Here is a 19,728-nt window from a genome sequence, read left to right as displayed (position 1 = left end):
GAAAGGTCACGAGATAATTTGATTCATTGATTTTGATAAAGTAACTTAAAGGAAATAATAAATATAAAATGCAATAGGTGATATAAATCCTAAATCGTATTATCATGTGAAATAATAAATGTTTAATAATAATAAAGAATAAAATAATCTACTGTTTTATTTTAATTTGTAATTAGGGCACCTTTTGGATTATTCTACCACGCAGCATGGTTCACACAGCCCCATCACAAGGAAGGATTCATCTCCTTCCTCGATACGATTGCTGCCATGGACGACGTTTGGATCGTGACAAACTGGCAGGCACTCCAGTGGGTCAGGAATCCAACCCCCCTAGCATTACTGGACAACTTCGAGCCATTTGGCTGTAATTATCCCGTAAGTGTCGCTTATCATTTCCCAACTTTGCATTTTCTGAGTTATAATACAGACGTTCATTTGCAATTCGTGTTTTTTATTTAATTCATCAATCAATTAGAAACTAGAGGAACGATCAATTGAAAATAATGAGATGCAACTCATTTCCATTAAATTTTAATATCCGTTATAACGGAAATCTTCTGACTTTTTCAATTCTTCACAAATTTCTGAGAAACGCTTGATAATATTGACGTGAGAAAATATATCGTTTTTAAGTTTTATGATTATTCAATGCCTCTCGAATTAGTAAAAGAATTTTTCTTTCTCTATAAACTTTTACAAAAATTTCCAAAATTTTAACAATGATTTAGAACAATCAACACAGGACTGTGAAGCTTTGTAAGTCATTTAACAATAACAAAACCTAAAAACGATGTATTTTGTCAAGTCCATCTGACCCATTGCTTTGCATAAATTTGCAAAAACACATGAAAAATCACAAAATATCGGCAATAGGCTCATTGTCGAGGCTGAGAGTTTTGAGAATAAATAAAAAGAGAACTTAACTCTGCCCTTCTCGAATTCTTTTTCAATTAATACAGCGTCTCTGAACAAACATAAGTCAATTCCTACTTCCATATTTCGTATTCCAAAGGCATTACACAACATGTTGTTTACAATTTTTTTATAATCATAATATGAAATCAGAGCTGTTAAAAGTCGTTGGTCAGTTTCATATTTTTAAGTCATATTTGTGGAAAAATGCATTCATCAAGAAGAGGTAAAATTTGTGATCGGTTACTCTGGAGTTATAACTTTTCTAATTAAAATAATATTCTACTGATTACAGGACAGACCCAAAAAATGCAACAATGCCAAGGTCTGCAATCTCTGGCACAAAAGTGGCGTAAGATACATGAAGACGTGTCAAGCCTGTCCTGACATTTACCCATGGACAGGAAAAACCGGCATACGCAGCAGTCGCATTGACAACGATATCGAAAATTGAAGGAGCAACAAAACACATTGGAGAGAAAAATTATGAAGAAACCCACCAGCAATATAATAATTACTTGATAAAACATCCATCCGGATTCCATTGCCAAGAGTGTTCCACTCGCTGAAAATGCTCTCGGGTTGATGTTTAATATCGTATTGAAGATTCATAAATTCCACTCTTGAGGGCCGAGTACGTTCAATAATGGTGTTTGTAGAATTTTTCTTCTTCGAGATTAGGGAAATAAATGAAAATTAATTAATCATGAGGAGCAGCGAATGCCATAATACGATGAACGATGGTGAATGGAGACGAGGAATCATTTGATTTTCATTTATGGATTAGTAAAATGTGAAAACTAGAAAAAAAGTAGAAATAATTGACCAGCGAGGGAAGTTTTTTTTACATTTTTTTAAAAATAGGAAATAAGAGGAGGAAATGGGATTAAAAATGGGGGCAAAATTACTGATTGGATGGTACATAAATGTAAATTGGTAATGGCTGTGGCTTTTTTCTCGGATGAGAAAGACCAGGAGATTTGATGGTTTTCTTTCCACGAAAAATGGGTTTACTTTAGGCAAATCGTGTAGTGGAAGGTCAGTTGTACCTCGAAGCACTAAAATCCACTCACCTTTACGTACTCGGTGTTCAATACATTTTCACAGATCAGTTAGATGAATTACTTGATAAGGTAGACGTGGAAAATATTTGAGAAAGCCCTTGAAGTGTGATGATTTACACTTTAGCATGTAAATTAATTGATATCATAATGTAATTCGTGGGGAGAGTGCGATGTTCGCATTGATGGAGTTGCCAGACGAAATTTTTACTGTCGTTGAGGTGCGACTCGCTGTGTTAAGTGTATGCCCTTAATAAAACTTCTAATTTCACTAGATTTTGTGGATTTTCATCTCTCGTTCCCCGTTTTCTTGTTTAGAATAGTTAAATCAATTGGTTTGTTTCGCTTTCAAAAAAGAGAGGAAAGATACTCACCAAAATACATTATACACTTAATTTTTATGTCGGTCCTGCTTTTTCCACTTATTAATTACAGCAATACAACTTTTTAATTGCAACAATGGAATGAAACTCAACAAATTTTGGTGAATTTAAAGTTCTGTTTTTAAAGTAGATTTATCTGAGGTCGGTATCTTATCGGCCGAGCACGCACTTTTGAATATTTCCATTTGTCAAATTTTCAGGAATAAACATCAAAAACAATACATTGACAGCAGTACCTAAATTAAATTTCAAAAAGTGTTAATATTTTTTTTTAATCTTACCTTCTTAGAAAACAAATAATATATGTTGTTTCCCAAACGGTGAATTATCTATTAGGAACCGTCTAAAAAATCCTTGATTTTTTTACGCTTAACGATCCAAAATTCAAAATTTAATCTTTGATTATAACGGAAATGTTGACGTTCCCATAAAACACGATCTTAAGTTCTGATTTTCCATTTTTTTTTTGATAAACAGAAACGCTGATTAAATGGACCAAAAAATAACGATTCCAAACGCGATTGAGGTTTCTAAAAATTTTCTCAATTTAGAGCTACTTTTGGCGACCATGTAACTTACCATCAGAGTAAAAATTTCCATCCGATTATTTTGTAAGGTGAAATGATAATTTTGGGAAATACAAATTGTTGAACTCTGTGTGAGGTCATTATTGAGGGCACAATAATTTATTTTTTACAAAATAAACGTTTCACCCTAGAAAATAATCGGATTGAAATTTTTACTCTGATGGTAAGTCATACCGCCACTTAAGCTTTGAAGGGAAAAAATAATTTTTTTTCGGCGGTTTCTGACTTACCGGCAATTAAAGGCATTCCACTTTGCCCCCGCATCCCTAGACAAATCGTTAATCAGAGGAGGACAAAAAGGATTCCATCCGTCGCAGAGCCTTTCTATCTGACTGTTTTTCGAAAAAAACCGCAGGGTTTGTATGTAGAAAATTTATTCAATACATGATTAACGATTGAGCTTATGAATTATCTGACATGTCGGAGATCTGGCTTAGCTTGTTGGACTTTATTTCCCCATGGTCCTTTGAACCCAGCACTACCGCCCAACCGATTTATTAGATCCTGTCCTCGCCATCCATTTACTGCTTCGTACTGCCGTCTGCGAATTTTCCCGTCATTGGGATCAAAGTCCCATTCAGTTTTCTATAAAAAAAATAATAAATGTTACCTCAACAGCGTCAACTTCCCCATAAAATATATAAATTTATGAAAATACTTGTAGCATTTTCAGAAATTACCCGATTCGAGGCTTTCAATCTTTCTTAGTTAAAAATTTCAAATTTTTCTGCTCTAAATCTTCAAAGTAATTTCCTCACATTTTCAAAATTTCTATTTAAAAATTCCTCACAATTCCTGGAGCATACGAAATTGCCTTCGTACTTGACTAATTCCCTCCAGTTTATCATTAAAAAGAATAAATTCAACAGAAATAAATCGTGGAAAATGTCAGAATGTGAAAGCTTCCCTTAAAAAAAATAAATGTTATCTCAAAAGCTTGAACTTCCCGGTAGAATCCATAGATTTATGAAAATACCTTTAGAGTTTTTATAAATTACCCGAGTAGAGCATTTCAATCTATTTTAGATAAAAATTTTAGATGAAAAATTTTAGATGAAAATTTTATTTAGAAACTCCTCACAACTTCTGAAGTATGAAATTACCACCACAATTCATTAATTCCCTCCCGTTTACAATAAAAATAAGTAAAGCCAACAGAAATAAATCGTATTAATGTCATAATAGAAAAAAATATTTATCTCCTCGAGCGATAGATTTCCATCATTTCGCTTCTGAAATGAGGTGAGTACATTATTTCTGCAATGCTACCTTACTCAATTTCCAGACTATAAAAACCTATTTATATGTTCATATTGCACATACCTCATGAATAACTGGGATACCAGCGACATTATTCTGCACCAAGTCATGCACCAGTGTCAGTAGATTTGACTGCGAGCCTCTGGTAGTAATCATAAAGACCATTACCTACAGAATCCAATGATTTATGATCTCCCAACAATTATACATTAATGTTAACCAATGTGAAACTATTGACTAGAAAAATCCAGCGCTTCGTTAAGGAACTAGAATCGATGAGCGGTTTTTAAAATTTCTTTTCAATCTATTCCTCAGATTACTTCACTGGACAGGAGCAAAAGAGCTTTGAAAAATTATTAAACTTGATTTTCTTTCAATTGACATATCTTGCGCTCTGTGTTACGCAAGGATAATATATAATATACAATATATAATATGTAATAGGTAATATGTAGTATATAGAATAAAATATACATATACATAGCTTTGTGCCCAAAAAACCAGGTAAAGAAACGTTAAATGCTTTTGTTGTTAAGGAACAATAGTTTTAAAGTCCTCAAATTTACATGATTTATTTACACTATCTCCTTGCTAGTTTTTTTCGTAGCCTATGTATTCGAGTATGTTGCAATCGTGGTTCTAGATCGTTAGTCTACTATTTACAATAAATTTGTGTATAATTCTCAGTGCTTTGGAAATTGTTGATTTTAATACGGCAGTGATTGAGTTCATAATTTGAATGTTAATGAAATAAATTTTTAGACAGTTAGAAGTTCAATCGAATCCAATTCATTAAGTTAAAAACGAAAAAGTAAACATTAATTGAATCTCAAACACTGTCCCTCATTTAAAAACCACACATTCTTCGGAATAAATAATCAATTTTTATTCACCAGATCTAAGATATCTATCAAAAATATCTGTCAAAAATCCAATTACTCCCGTCCAGTTGTTCAATTAATCATCACGAGGTGATAATATAACCAGAACACTCATTAACTTAAACCAAATCAATTACCGCTAGTAAATATTTGAAATCCATCACGATGGCCACAAAAAAATCCAACTCTTTGTATCACTAATACCTCGAGAGTTATCACTCTCTCCGCAGTTGATGTAAAACTAAGAGTGAAAGTCCGAAGTCGTATGGTCCCTCGTGTCTTTCCACATGTCTCCCATAATCACGTAATGATTCCAGACAAATGTCCCGTTTAAAAAAATAAAAACAAGAACGATATTGTCACGCTGGAACGAATTTCATTCGAGAACCTTTATTGGATTTTTGTCGAATAAAATTAAATAGACGGTAGTTGCTTTTTCTATTTACTTCATTGTGACAATTAATTAGAAGAAATGTAGTTTTAATAGCTTCAAGGCAACTAACTATATTATTTTCATTATTATAGTAATGCCAAGAATCTATTAACAGTCTATTGTATCCCCAGCAATGATGAGCGGGCAACTAATTAAATATTATATTATATATTTTTTTATTTTATAGATTGCCATGTATAGCCTCCTTGACTTTTTACATTCTTTAATTAAATTAGAAGTAAGAAATAAGAACTAATGACAATATTGCTGAGTAAATCTCGGTCCTTCGGATCGAGTATATAATCTTTGTATAATATTTAACTTTCCTCCTAAATTGCCTCTATATACACTAAACACGAGAGAGAGAGAGAGGAGCCTCAAGTTCTTTAATTGGGAAAGTACGGGGCCTTTTTCCACTCGGTGAGCCTGTTTATTTTGCCTCTATCACTAACTCCCTTGTGATATCATTTGCTAGCTTTTCAAATCGCGAGGTGTAGTCACAGGGCCTTCAAGGGTCGCACTCCTGGTGCTTCTATCAGCTTGTCCTCCAGTGTTACCCCCCTAACTCCAGCTCTCCATTGTCTATTTCTCTCCAATGAGTAAGAGTGCCTCTCCACGTACCCACACGGGCTCGAAGGACTCTGGTTCCATTTGGCAAAAGTTCCACGGGGGCACAATGGCCACAACAAGCAAGTCCACGACAATTTGAACTCATCATTGCTCGGGAATGCGGTTATGCGGAAGAAGATATCGATCACATCGTATGGCAATATCCACGATTTGAAGACCAGCGGAAGAGAATGATATTAAATATTGTACACTACCCTGTAGAATTCTAGACATTGTACATGATCTTAGTCCCTCTATCATCGATACCATCAATAAGTTTTTCAAAAATGGTAAACTCACCAACGAAGATATCAATATAGTCCAGACATTGATGCTTGATATTTTCACTTTATAGCTGATAAACTTTGTTAATGATTTTCAAATGCTTAATAAAGAAAAAAAATATTTAAAAATGGGGGCGGGGGAGAGACGTTGCAGTACGAAACAGAGAGAGGAAAAAAGACGGATTCGCGTGTGAAAATGTTGATAACGTGTGTGATAATGTATTGCAAAGTGATTACTGATGACTTAGTTTACGTAAATGGAATGAAGATTGAGTGTTTTTGCGACCTAAGTAAGTGGGCATGAAGGTTAAAGCCTTGCCATCACATTGGACCAAACCCATTAAGTAAATGTTTAGTAATGATTTTTGGGGGAAAATTGAACCTCAGTCTCTTCGGGAGAGATTCGCAATTGATAAGAATACTATTATCAAGGGAATTTTGGGACGAGATGGCATTGAAAGTCACTAAATTTCCTGCTTTTCGTGATCTTTTTCCTAAAGAATTCGGCGGTAAAAAAAGTAAATTGCATTTATTTTTAGCTAATGGATTATTTTGACAAAAAATAAGAAAACGTAGGCTAATTATCGTTCAAAAAATCATGTGCGGTGGTAGGGGAATATGGAAATGAAGGGCATAATTAGTGTGCACACTAGTCAAGAAGAACATGAAGACCGTGATCATGTAGTCCTTGAATTCTATTCTCGGTTTGACAGTTCCAAATTTCGCTGTAAATATGAACACTTCGAAGGAGATGAGAAGAAACTGTGCGAATGTAATGAAATATTCACTTCCTGGGTTTCCTTGAATGAAAACGCGAGGTACTCTTATATTATATATTATGTGTGTCAGGAGAGGGTCGGCGGAAATAAACTGATCACTTTGTAACTTATAAATAAGGTATATATTCAAAATTTTTGTACAAGAAAAGGAATGTTCAATTAACATGATTTTGTATTCTTATATCTAAATATAATTCTATCAATTCAAAACATACTCATATCATCCTACTTATCATCTCATAATCTAGTGTTTCTTTGATTTTTAGCTCAGAAAAGCGAAGATTTGTCTCTCAACTTGACGTTATCACTACATAATTCTCGTACACAAGCCTTCATCTCATTATCATTTTTCAGTATCTTTTTATATCTTTTTTTTATTTTCTCTAATTAATTGACTATATTAATTGAACAGAAATAATTATTAATGCTGTGAGAAAGTAAAAACTAATAAAAAAAATTCCCGATGAAAGTTAAATGTTTACAACGATATTAATTTTTATATCAAGTTACAACTGCCTTCTTGCATTATCAATAATTATGTGAGAGTCTACGGACATCCACCTGCTTTCAATATTTCATTCTAATAAATTTTCTACATTCAAAAAATATATTAATATCAAAAAGAGGACGGTAAAGAGCGACGCGCGTCGAGTCCTGTACCAAAAGGTGCTGGTGCAAGGAACCTGGTGGACTTGAAACAAGAGCGAAGGCAGACTGACCCCCCAATCCCTACGCGAAAAAGGCGACCGACGGAGGAGAAGATCCACCAGCGGAGGCGACAGGAAACGGAGACAGAAACGGTAGCACCAGCCCATCCACTTGGTTTCACGAAACATAGACGGAGCATGCAAAATTTTTTAAAACTGGAACTTCCTCAGCCAGTTTGACATAATTGCCCCCCAGGAGACCCATTTAGAAAGAAAGAATGAAGTGAAAATACTAGGCAGCATCAACTCCAATTTCACATGGACCACGCAAGCAGCGACAAGGACCAGCCGAAGAGGAAAGGCGAAGGGTAGAAATCTTCTAGCAGTGAGGAAAACATGCTGTAGAGGACTGGGGATGCACGAGTGGGACCACGGAGTACTAATCAAGGGACTCCACTCAAAAGATGGCCAGAAGCTGACTCTGATCAGTGTATATAATAATGTTACACTAGAGCAAGTGATAAAGAAACTGCAGTTATTGGTAAACGAAGCATTAGAGGTTGGGGGGGTTCTGCTCATTGGAGACTGGAATGCGCGAGTGGCCGGGAAGCAATGTGCAAGTGAAGTATTGGACAAATGAGAGTCTACAGGTACCTGACAGATATCCTGGGGATGAAGGAGGACAGATGGTCCAGGAAAGCACTGAGGGAAGAGGTAAGGAGGGTACTCAGTAGGTTCCCTTCCAAACTTGAAAAAATGATGACCGGGGCATTCGAGGAAGTCGAAGATGGGACTTCGTTGAGGAGGATTTGGGATCAGGAAGAATGTGGAGAGCTAGTGTCTCAACTGGAGAGGAATGTGGGCACCAAGACGAACCAGGACATCCAGATTGACTGGTACCACATGGATGACTCTAAGTACTGGCCCCAGTACAAGTACTTAGCAGCGGACATCAATGACCAGAAGTACTGGAGCTCCAAGAACACAGGGGGCGACAGTAAAGAGCAGTGGGCTCGTGCGAGATGCGGTAATGTAGGCAGAGTACCCAGAAAGGCCATGCTAACCCTAGCTGCGTCTTCTGTGGGGACACAAAAACATTAGAGCACGTCTTGCTGTGTCTGCAAGCACAAAAAGCAACCCAACCAGAATAGCAAGAGAACTGTCCAACTGGATGATCCAACGTCCAAGATACCTATCCCACGACCAGTGGTTCATGGGGGTGCTGAGAGGCAGCCAGAACCTAGCCTTGTGCAACTACCTGAAGGCATTTCACAAGGCAGCTAAAACAAAGAAGCAGAGTCAGCCCAGGCAACGAATTAGGGGGAAACCAGAAAACCAAGACAGAACTGTTACTCGTTCTTTTTAGTCGTCTCTTCTTTTAAAGATTTATAAAGTAGATGTCGTATACGCTAATCATAGAAATGAGGTCCTTTGTATTAGTGAGTACAACGTATATATTGTAAGAAAAAATTTAATCTGTAAAAGGTGTAAAACCATACAGTGGAAATAAAACTATTTGATAGATTTGATTGATTAATATCAATTATTTCTTATATATAATATATAATCTTTTTTTTTTGTTTTTTTTTTTAAGATTTTTTAGGAACATTTCAGAGGTCGTCTGGTTTGGCACGATTTGGCAATTTCTCCAGGCAACTGTTCATTTTTTTTTTGTTGATTAATTTTAAATTTGAGATTAGAAAAATACATGATTATTAATTGTAACTTTAGTTTATATTTCTGTAATTGAATGGGATAAAAAATACCCAATAACTTGTCTCATATGTTTTGAGAATACAATTTCATCACAATTCAAGAAACTGAATTATGAAAATACGAGTCCATTCAATTTCAGAATTATCTGTATAATATTAGTGGAACTCAGCTCACATTTAAATTGAGCAATTAATGTTCCCAAGGATATTTTAATTTCAGTCTCCACCGTAGTGAATCTTGATTCATGTCTTAAGTATGGAGAGCATTTTTCTTAATAAGTAAAATCATTTCTCCAAAATTTTTCGGAATGAATCGTTCAGACTTATTAATACCTTAAAGTAGGAGTTATATCATACCTGGATGGCAAAAAAAATCTCTATGTATCTCTATTGTCCATAAAAATTTCGAAGTCATCATCTCAATGTTCATAATTCAGATGAAAAATATAATCGTGATAAAGATAATTACATTTAGTACAATTAACACAATATGTACATTTTTGGTCGAGAGTGGAGAGGCTCTGAGGCACCATGCATTCATTGCCTTTTTAAATATGATGGAATAAAAAAAAAAGAAAAAATTAACCTGACAATCATGTGATGCAAAACATCCAGAATATGTTGTAAATGTCTTCGATTCGCTAAAAAATCCAAAGAAAAATGGAATGTTTTTAATTCTCGATAACTGAGCATCGACTGAGTGCAATTCAATATTTTTCTTCTTCGTAATTTCATTGCGAACCCTCAATTCCATAAATTTTAATGAATGTTTTCCTCTCCGTGAATTCAGGTTGTTAAATTATTATATTTATTTAAAAAAAAAACGTATGAAATATAAAATTTTGATCAAAAACGTTAGATAGTAATTTGAAATGAAAAATCAAAATGAAGATGGGCCCATGATAGTAATCATCATTAGTTCCACGGAAAAATGGCAAGGCCCGGGTTATATTTTTAAAAATTTCTCTGCAAAACAGGCTCCTCGACATTTTCCCTCAAACATTTTACCACTCCACGTGAGTTCTTATGAATAGGCCCATCAAAAAATTCCGCAATTAGCAAAAAAAAAATTGTAGTAATAATTGCACTCAAATACTTAGGAGCCCGGCAAGTGTCCTGTAGTATCTATGACTAGACCGCAAACGCTCAAAATTGCCTATTCAACTAGGAAATAATCTCAATTCCGTAATGGATTATTAAAACCCAAAAAAAAAAAAAAATTCTCCTCTCGCGCCCATCCTTTCCCCTATCCCCTGGTCTGTCGGGACACCGCGCCAATAGAAATTCATGATTTATAAAGTAGCTTAATACCAACAACCATATTTACATTTAGTTATGAAAAATATCGATAAAAATATCGGTAGCAAAATTTTCGTGACAAATTATGCAGCGAAGGGTAATTTCCATTGAATATTCTTAATCCTACAATTTACTACTAAGATCACCCTCCTTCAGCTGCTTACACCCTTATCCTAATCCTGAAAGATCACCCCAGTTCGGGATCTTGATGAGTTATCAAAATTTTCATATCAAATGATTTCAAATCTTCATCATTTCTCTCCACACTTAATCCCAAATGACCTCCCCAATCTCCTAAGAATGCTTAACTCGGGCAATGTGCAGAAAGAAAGACACCTTATCCACACACCGATGTCCACACATGTTGCAAGTGAAGGGATTGGTGAATCCATGATATCCCATGTGAACGGTGTACATGACGTCATTACCAAAAGAGAGCTCGCAGTACTGGCATATAAATTCCTGAGGAGAATGTTCAGGTGTGTTGTTAGCTTCCGGCTCCTGTTGCTCCTGCTTGATCTCTTCAACTACCTGAGGAACGACCTCCGGTTCATCCTCCTGCTGAACAACCTGTCTGGTAAGCTTGACAGCCTTTCCCTTGCGTCGGCTCTTTCCATTGCTTTTCATAGGAGGATCAGGTGTCTGTTCCGCGGCCTCATTACTCCCATTACTGTTGCTGTTATTTGATGTGTCAGGTTTGCTGAGGTCCAGGGGAGCTGCACAGCTCTCCTCTCTGTCGTTCTCCTCCTCCTCATTTTCGTCCTGATCCCCCTGCTCCATCAACATTGTCTCGAATTCTTTGACCTCCGCTGCATAGCTTGGATTATCGGAGAATCCGTAAATCATTGACTCATGAGGAATATCAGCATTCATTCTATCAGCAACAGCAATAGTTCTGGTATATTCATTATATAGGGCAGTTCTGACTTCTTCCATTCTACTCGCATCACCTCCAGTAAATCCATTGACAACTGGAAAGGTTGAGAACATGGGGTTGAGAGTACTGAATGCCATTATTGAATTGAAACCACTGTTAATTGCTATTGGTGCCATCTGGGGCATTCCCATCTGCGATGTTCCTGGTTGTGGTGATCCCATCTGGGATGTTCCTGGTTGAGGTAGTCCCATCCAGGATGTTTCAGGCTGAAGTTGTGCCATTTGGGATGTTCCAGGTTGAGAGAAATTCATCTGAGATGTTCCAGGTTGAGAGAAATTCATTTGAGATGTTCCAGGTTGAGAGAAATTCATTTGAGATGTTCCAGGTTGAGAGAAATTCATCTGAGATGTTCCAGGTTGAGAGAAATTCATTTGAGATGTTCCAGGTTGAGAGAAATTCATTTGAGATGTTCCAGGTTGAGAGAAATTGATCTGAGACGTTCCAGATGGAAAGAAATTGATCTGAGATGTTCCAGGCTGGGGTGATTGCATTCCAGATGGTCCGGGTTGTGGTGATCCCATTGCGGATGGTCCTGGTTGTGGTGGTGATCGTAGTCTGCTGCCAGAATTTGCTGCGGATTTTAATTGTGATGGCTTCCTTTTTGGCCCTCTTCTGGTACCATACACATCGATGATGGGCAGAGGATTGGGTGTACCATCTGGGTTAAGTACAATCGCTGCCTGATGATTGTACTTTCTCAGATGGAGCTTCAATGAGTGACAGTATTTGGTGGCATAGGCACAATTGGCACACCTGTACTGGTAAACGCTGGAGTGGGATTTCAAGTGGCTATTGAGCATTGATTTGTTGACACATGAGTAAGGACACTTGTCGCACTTGAAGGGTTTGGAATTGAAGTGATTTCTTATGTGGTACTCCAGGTGATGTTTGAACTCAGTGACAAAAGGACACCTTGGACAGGTGAGGAGCTTTTCCATTCTTATGTGGAGGCGTGAATGCTCCCAGAAGTCCAGTTTTGTTACAGCTGAAAAATTACATTGTCTGCAACGAAAAGTTTTCACTTTACCCTGACAGTTGATTCGAGGCTGGCGAAGAGCCGCATCCTCGCGTTCTTCGGCATCTTGGGGACTCAGTTGGGGTTTCAATGAAGGTGATAGCTGGGCGAACAGGGCATGCTGAAGGTCCGGTGATTCGGTGCTCATGCAGTGTGCCGTTAGGTGATCACGAAACTGTACTCTAAAGCCAAAATTTTAATTAGTTTTTTATTGTGGGGAGTCAGAGGAGAGACTTATTGCGATATTTTAAAGTTGTTCTAGATCAAGTTGCTTCTAGAATGTGGTAGAGATTGTACTATAATTCAACTATCTTTCATGATCAATTGATCTATTTAAAATCGTGAATATGTAAGTTACATTTTGCAGAGAATTATTATTTCATATTTTATTTGTTAGGAATAGATAATTTCTTTTGAGGACGATCAGTCTCTGACAAAACTTTAAAAATATCAATGGATTGAGTACACTTCAGAGCGGTGGATTTTCATTTTTGAAAATTAATTTTTTACCAATTATTTATGCTGTAAAGAAATTGCAACAACTTTAAAATTATTTCCCAGAACTTGTCAGGAAAATTGCTCGCAACTTCTTTCACAATTGTAATTTTATTGCAATTCTCATGCTCGTTGGTTTTCATTTTAATAAACAGAATTAGAACTTTTTGTGATTTTTAAAAATAGCAATTTTTCAATGATTTTATCAAGTTTCCTCTGAAAATATACTTTTTTAGATTTTCAAATTGTACAATGAACATTTAATTGAGTTTCCTATCTGAGATGATTCATTATTTACCTATTTTCTGCCGTGAAATGGCAAACAGGGCACTGCAAACTTTCCGGAGTTTCTTCAGGGGGATGACTGACATCAGGCGCCGCGCCAACATCCATAGCTTGATCCATCGCGGTAGCTCCTTCATCAGTCTCCCCATCGGGTATTATGGGGAACTCCAGACGACCGAACTGGTAATTATTAGTAGGCAGTGGAGCAGAATCGTTGGATTCTCCACTTGGCGGTGATAGACTATGTGAAGTATTGAAAGGGGATGCTGAACTTCCTGGAGATTCTGATAGATAGTGTCCTGGAGAGACCCCTGAATCGGTGTTTTGATCGCTCGTTGACAATTGCTGCTAAGATAAATAGGAATTAAATTTTTGGAGGGGAGTTGGAGAAAAAAAAATTAATGGAATCCCTAGGGTGGGATGAATTTTCAAACTGATATAGGGGATTAGACTGGGGTGGGATTACTCACCGCCAATTTATCTGTGAGAGTCCAAGTGGTTGGAGCTGCTGGGTCGGGGGAGGCTTCGTTGTTCTCCATTCCACTCGGTGGATCCTCAGATCCCTCCTCTGGTAGCCCATGATCTTCCCCAGACTCCCACTTTTCGCGCATGTTTAAATGTCCTCCTTCCGATTTCTGCAAGCACAAGAAAAAAAATGAACAAAAGTTTCTCCAAAAAAAGGCAACAATTGCACAAAGAAAAGTTTTCCTTCGTTTCTGTATTTTCTTTTACATTTAAATCGGTAAAATCCAAGTTACAGCAGATGTTCTTCATTTTTTTCCCAGGTGAACCGAAAAAAGGGTTTTCTATTATCCAAGGGCCTATTATTCAAATTTATTCCTCAAAATATTCTAAAAAAAACTCGAATATTTTTTACCGCATTTTCTCCTTTTTCCGTGTTTGCATTCAAGTTTTCTCGGGCCGTTACGGTAGCGAGTGAAAAAGTAAAAAAGGGTGGGCGGTGCCACCGAGGGTTCACAGATGTGAAAGGAAAGGAAAATCAAAAAAGGCTTTTTCCTTGGGGCTCAATGAGGATTCATTTATTCAAGTGGAGCAGGAGGACCCCATTATATTTTACCTCGACCCCAACCTCAAGACCCCCGACGAACATTTACCTCTGACCTATCCTCTTTCGGCCCTGTAAATCCCCTTCACTATGCAAAATACGTCGATCCATTGTCCCTCAGGGGCTTAAAACTGCGAAGAGGTCATAAATAACGAGATCGAAAGCTTGGTGTGACTTTTCTTACCTCTCTTGACGTTTTCATACCCACATTTTTGACGTCTTTACCCAGAAATCGGTTAGACAGAGGCTGTTTATCCATGGCAAAAGCCAATTTGCCAAATAGACAACCCTCAAGGGTTCTAAATTATTTTTCCTGAGTCATGCAAACGTGAATGACCGACTCTTCGGGGGATTTGCAGTTTGCTGTCCACGAAGATAAATATTCGGTAAAAATTACGTAGAAGATTCGTAATTCGCGACTAAGAATAAAAAAACCTACTTTTTATTGGACGTCTGAACAAAATTCTATGGATTTTGGAGGTTCAATTAAAAGTACTAAATATTCATGGATTTTTAAAACCACGGTCGAATTGTTTCTTCAACTCCTGATGAGCCGATGGAAAATAGAAGGTTTGCACCTTCGGATGGAAACCCAGAATTTTGCGCCTTTGGGAGGATCTTTCCCTCCGACTCAAAACTTGCCGCCCTTTTACCTGCTGATTTTCGCCCTACGATAGCAACCATCCACTTTCCTCCCGCTCTCCAAGCAGCAATTAAATATTCTCCTGACACGAATTTAAGGTGGATTTTTTAATGAAAATTTCGGGCTTTTGTTTATCCAGAATAAATATAATTGTCAAAATTATATTTGTCTCTTAGGGCAAAGTCCAAACTTTCCTTTGCCGGCATCTTAAAAAATAGCTTGGTTGCTGCACTTCGGGCAGGACAACGGGACTTTTCGCCTTCAGCGCATAATGTACTATTTTCAATCAATTGATGAAACATAAGGAGAACAGAGGTGTGATAAAAAATTGCTAAGGATCTAATAAAAGATACAGAGCTCTCCGTAAAAATGAGGAACCTCGCTGAGTACTATTTACTGAACCTTCTCGAATTTCCATCGTGTCTTCATTCTCCCTTAGGAACCACGAATTTACTACATATTTTTTTTCTAAATATTTCCCTCCCCGTGAGGATTTACTTAAAAATACGGAACGTACCCCTTTTTCAAAAACCTTCAAAAGCCTTTTATTTTTTTGATTTTGGTCTATATTAACTCAAATTTTATAAAAGATGTTAAGTATTATACAAAGATTTATATACTCGATCCGAACGAGTGACATCTACTCATCAATATCGCTTATATTTCCAATATAATTTAAGAATATAAAAAGCCCCCGTAGGCTATACAATCTAATAAATGATCCAATAAATGCCACCCAATAAATAAATCCATAAGGTACGCTCAGTAAAAGGGGGTAATCCGGGTATATTGAAAAAAATATTCTCCATTGTTTCCCCAACCTTTCAAAATGTTTATTAAATTTTCCTACCTGTTCGCGAATTACGGAATTTCTATGTAAGTTTTATTGCTTCTTTTACCCTCGTCCAGTGGACAAAACGGCTCTCAGGTAGACAAGGACCCTCTACCTCACCTCCTCCCCTAATTGCCCGGCAATTTATAACCCGAGTGTATTTACCTCTTCAAACGAATTTTAGACTATAAAACCAATTTTCCATCTCTATCAAAATAACCGATTTTAAAATAAAACAAGACTCAGTGGAAATAGTCTACCTCAGGGATAAACCCATAAACAATTCTACCTTGAAGTAAAACTTATAAAAGAACTTATGGCAAACAGATCGATCGCAGTTTGACAACAAACACCCCGACCCCTTCCCCCTCATCCTCATCCCTCTCATATAATAGGAAATGAAGAATAAATTTCTCTCGAGGAAGTATCAATCGAAAATAAATTTCTTCGGCTCTGGTTTTTCCGTCCAGCTATTAAAGAGATCGAAAAAAATACCCTGCAATAGAGGGTGTTGGGGGTGGAGGGGAAAAAGCTTCCTTGAGTGCTCCAGAATTTATCTCCGTCTATTTTTTTTTTTGTTCCCGCTCGAATCTCCTGTTCTTCCGTTCGGATAATGATAATCACTATCCATATAGAAAATGCCCCTCACGATTAACCGATCGATCGATTCATCCCCTTTTACTATAGTCCCCCTTTTTTCGTGCGTCTCCACCCACTCACGGGACACGCGTGAAAGGCATTGGACGCTCCGATAAATATCTCCCCTATCGTGATGGCTTTCGGCTATTTTTTCTCTTTCCACCATTTTTTATTCGGTAGATATGATTGATCATGAGAATTCAGAATATTTTTTTGCGGTTTATTGTATGGGAAAATAAAAATTATGAACGCAATGTTTTTTAATGGCATATGCTGGATAAATTCAAAGATTTGTATGATCAAGACAACCGATTTATCGGAGATTTTGGGGAATAAAATTTGCTTTGCTATTTGAGAGTGAATTTTAGTGGGAAATTAATTATTTGAATACTTTGTGAGTGTTTTGATAAGCCGAAAATAAAAGGGGACTTATAATCCACCGGTGTAGGGACGACAACACAACTTCTGGGAAAAAAAGGAAGGAATAAAGAGTAAATAGATCCAAGAGAGTTGCTACAAAGCCTTGTTATCGCGAATTTTCAGACTACTTTGACGTGATCGGTGGCACGAAAACACGATAAAGGGACAGGAATAAAAATAAAAATAATGAAATTACCGAGAACAATCGCAGAATTGCAGAGAAACGCTCTCAAAATCGACGACTTCAAATCGTGAAAAAGCGCGTGAAATTTACAATAAGCTACCGCTTTTATTCAATTTTCCATCAATATTTTCAGTATAAAAAATATTTTAAGTTTAATTCATTAAAATGATATTCAATTCGACGGGAAAAATTATGGAGAACTCCGTCAAATTGAAAATGAAAAATAAATCCATATTTACTGACCTCAAACTCGCCGACTGCAAATCCGATGATGAAAATTCCCAGGAACACCAATCAAACAAATTTAAAAATATTAAAAAATAAGTTCTCACTGCGGCACTATGATATAACACGTAAATTTAATGTTTAATGATATTGTCACTGAATAAGCACAAATAAGCACAAGGCTTCAAGAAAAGGTTTTCCAAGAGAAAATCGTTAAGTTAACCGTTCGGTCAGATGTTGACGAGCGACTGATGAAAATTGTCAGAATGTATACTATATATACCGGCATATCCGAATATTTTCGGAGGGGATCCACCCTTCAGTCTCGTCCCCCTACTTGGAGTTCTCTGAACCAATCAGAGGAGCCCATAGGCATGAGGCCAGGACCTTTTGGCAATCGGCGAACCCCCACCCAAAGTTCTAGTCCTCCCCACCCTTTGCTAGGTGGGTGCATTTTCCTGTCATTGGTCTTCGAAATTTTCCGTCCCTTTTTATCCCACTAAGGGACATATTGTGAAACCCTCTCGCTTTGAGTTGGTTTTGGCGCTCAGCGGAAACTGGGCGAACTATTTTTTTGTGTCTTTATCATTCGCGGTTGATTAAGGTGGCTATCGCACGATAGTTTATGCAAGAACCTTATGTCATGGAAAATGTGTCAGAATACAGGAAAATCTTCTCACATTATTAACATTGATTGACATGATATTAATTTAAAAAATTAGTAGATGTATGTAAATTGATGAAATTTTTATAATTATTGGTATACATCAATAGGGGCAATCGATTCAATTTTTTTTTGTTGTATTCTATGATGGGACTTCTATCTCAGCAATTTTTATTTGAAAAATAGAGGAACCTTTGATTTTTTTTTAGTCAAAGGTCCGTGGCGCGTCATTTGAACACGTGACAAGCTACTCGAAGGTAAAAAATTTCTATGTCAAGTTCAAAGCGGACGATCTCGAACTGAGAGTTATCATTTTACAGCTACTTTTTTTAATAGACTATATAAAAATTTTAATAAAAATTGCCAAGTAAATATTTTATGTGGCCACCACCTTAAATCCTTTGGTTTGTTTACGAAGCGTCTTCGTCCTTTCATGGAATGCGGCACCTGAGGCATGAATGGCGGAGAGTAATGTTCAGTAAAAATTACGGAACTCGTAGTTCACCCCCTAATGATTTTCACTTGAAAAACTATCAAAGCGTTGGTTAGAAAAAAAAAATGATTCGTGACGCTACATTTGAATAATTAAAAATAGTTTGAAATTTTTACAATAATTTTAATAGTTAAAAAAATTCTAAATTTTAATAATTTAACAAAATTCGACATTTTAGTAATTCAATTTTTAATAATTTTAAGATCTGTATCTCAAGTTCGAAAAGATGCTCTCAAACTGAACGTCATCAGTTTGCAATTTCTTTCGTGAACTATTCACCCAAAGAATTCAAACAAAAATTGTTGAGTAAATATTTTGCGTGACAACAAGCCTAAATCCTTTGATTTATTGGGAAACCTTCGTCGAATGTATTGTCATATAGAATGGGACACCTCGGGCATGAATGATGTACGAAGAGAAATATTGGGTAAAAATTACAGAATTCGCAATTAGCTTTCAAGTAATTCTTCCCTGAAAAATTAACAAGTAGTACGCAGAGGAAAATCTGCCAATTTTTATAGTGTAATTCCGATAAAAATTACTGGGCTGCCCTACAATCTCGACAGAAACTGCAGTCTTGAGAACAATTGCTATGCTGCGTAGTAAAATTTCTTTATCGGCTTTGCAAAACTTCTATACCTACCTCGCCAAAATTCAAAGTCTTATGTAACATTTCCCTTGAGGAAGTCCAGTGTCGTCTCATCGTTCACCAATCATAATGAGTTATCGAAAAAGTGCTGTGTCGTAGAGTAAAAAATGGAGAAAGGCCGAAAAAATAAACTGATCTAGGTAGGAATTTAAAAAAAAATTCTACAATTTTTCATTTAACTCGCAATTAAAAATGATGAACCTTCAAATTTTATTAATGATAAAATTTATTACAAAATTTGCGGTATTAATAGAAATTTTTATGTGTGAGTAAAACACATTCTAGTATTCTAGCATGTTGCACCTAGATGTTAGTGCCCGCGCACAGTAAG

The 19,728-nt window shown here is 36.5% G+C and overlaps 2 protein-coding genes and 1 long non-coding RNA gene across 7 annotated transcripts in view; 1 reads left to right on the top strand and 2 right to left on the bottom strand.

Moving 5' to 3' along the window:
- The window catches only part of LOC135163145 (uncharacterized), a 63,978-nt gene extending 61,729 nt beyond the window's left edge, over positions 1 to 2,249 (top strand). For all 4 annotated transcript variants that reach the window (XM_064122367.1, XM_064122365.1, XM_064122366.1 and 1 more), the window contains 2 exons: positions 177 to 375; positions 1,208 to 2,249. In XM_064122367.1, coding sequence (XP_063978437.1) covers positions 177 to 375; positions 1,208 to 1,366 — 358 coding nt within the window. In that variant the 3' untranslated portion in view covers positions 1,367 to 2,249. The remainder of the gene's footprint in view (positions 1 to 176; positions 376 to 1,207) is intronic.
- Positions 2,250 to 3,466: 1,217 nt separating this feature from the next.
- On the bottom strand, positions 3,467 to 5,324 carry LOC135162142 (uncharacterized). The gene is made up of 3 exons (XR_010298906.1): positions 5,222 to 5,324; positions 4,267 to 4,345; positions 3,467 to 3,528 (listed from the first exon to the last, which is right to left on the bottom strand). It is a non-coding gene; the product is annotated as an uncharacterized LOC135162142 (long non-coding RNA).
- Positions 5,325 to 9,291: 3,967 nt separating this feature from the next.
- Positions 9,292 to 17,852, bottom strand: LOC135162141 (protein hunchback). 2 transcript variants are annotated; one of them, XM_064120310.1, is made up of 4 exons: positions 17,610 to 17,852; positions 14,053 to 14,217; positions 13,596 to 13,930; positions 9,292 to 12,984 (listed from the first exon to the last, which is right to left on the bottom strand). In XM_064120310.1, the coding sequence occupies exons 2-4, from the start codon at positions 14,191 to 14,193 to the stop codon at positions 11,145 to 11,147; spliced, it is 2,316 nt and encodes a 771-aa protein (XP_063976380.1). In that variant the 5' UTR covers positions 14,194 to 14,217; positions 17,610 to 17,852; the 3' UTR covers positions 9,292 to 11,144. The 2 variants fall into 2 exon arrangements, with proteins under 2 accessions (XP_063976380.1, XP_063976381.1); XM_064120311.1 differs by having other exon boundaries at positions 13,596 to 13,927.
- Positions 17,853 to 19,728: the final 1,876 nt, after the last annotated feature.

This window comes from Diachasmimorpha longicaudata, chromosome 5 (genome assembly GCF_034640455.1).
Source record: "Diachasmimorpha longicaudata isolate KC_UGA_2023 chromosome 5, iyDiaLong2, whole genome shotgun sequence".
Classification (NCBI taxonomy): domain Eukaryota; kingdom Metazoa; phylum Arthropoda; class Insecta; order Hymenoptera; family Braconidae; genus Diachasmimorpha; species Diachasmimorpha longicaudata.
Note: the sequence above shows the minus strand (reverse complement) of the source record. Positions and strands in the feature narration are given on the sequence as shown.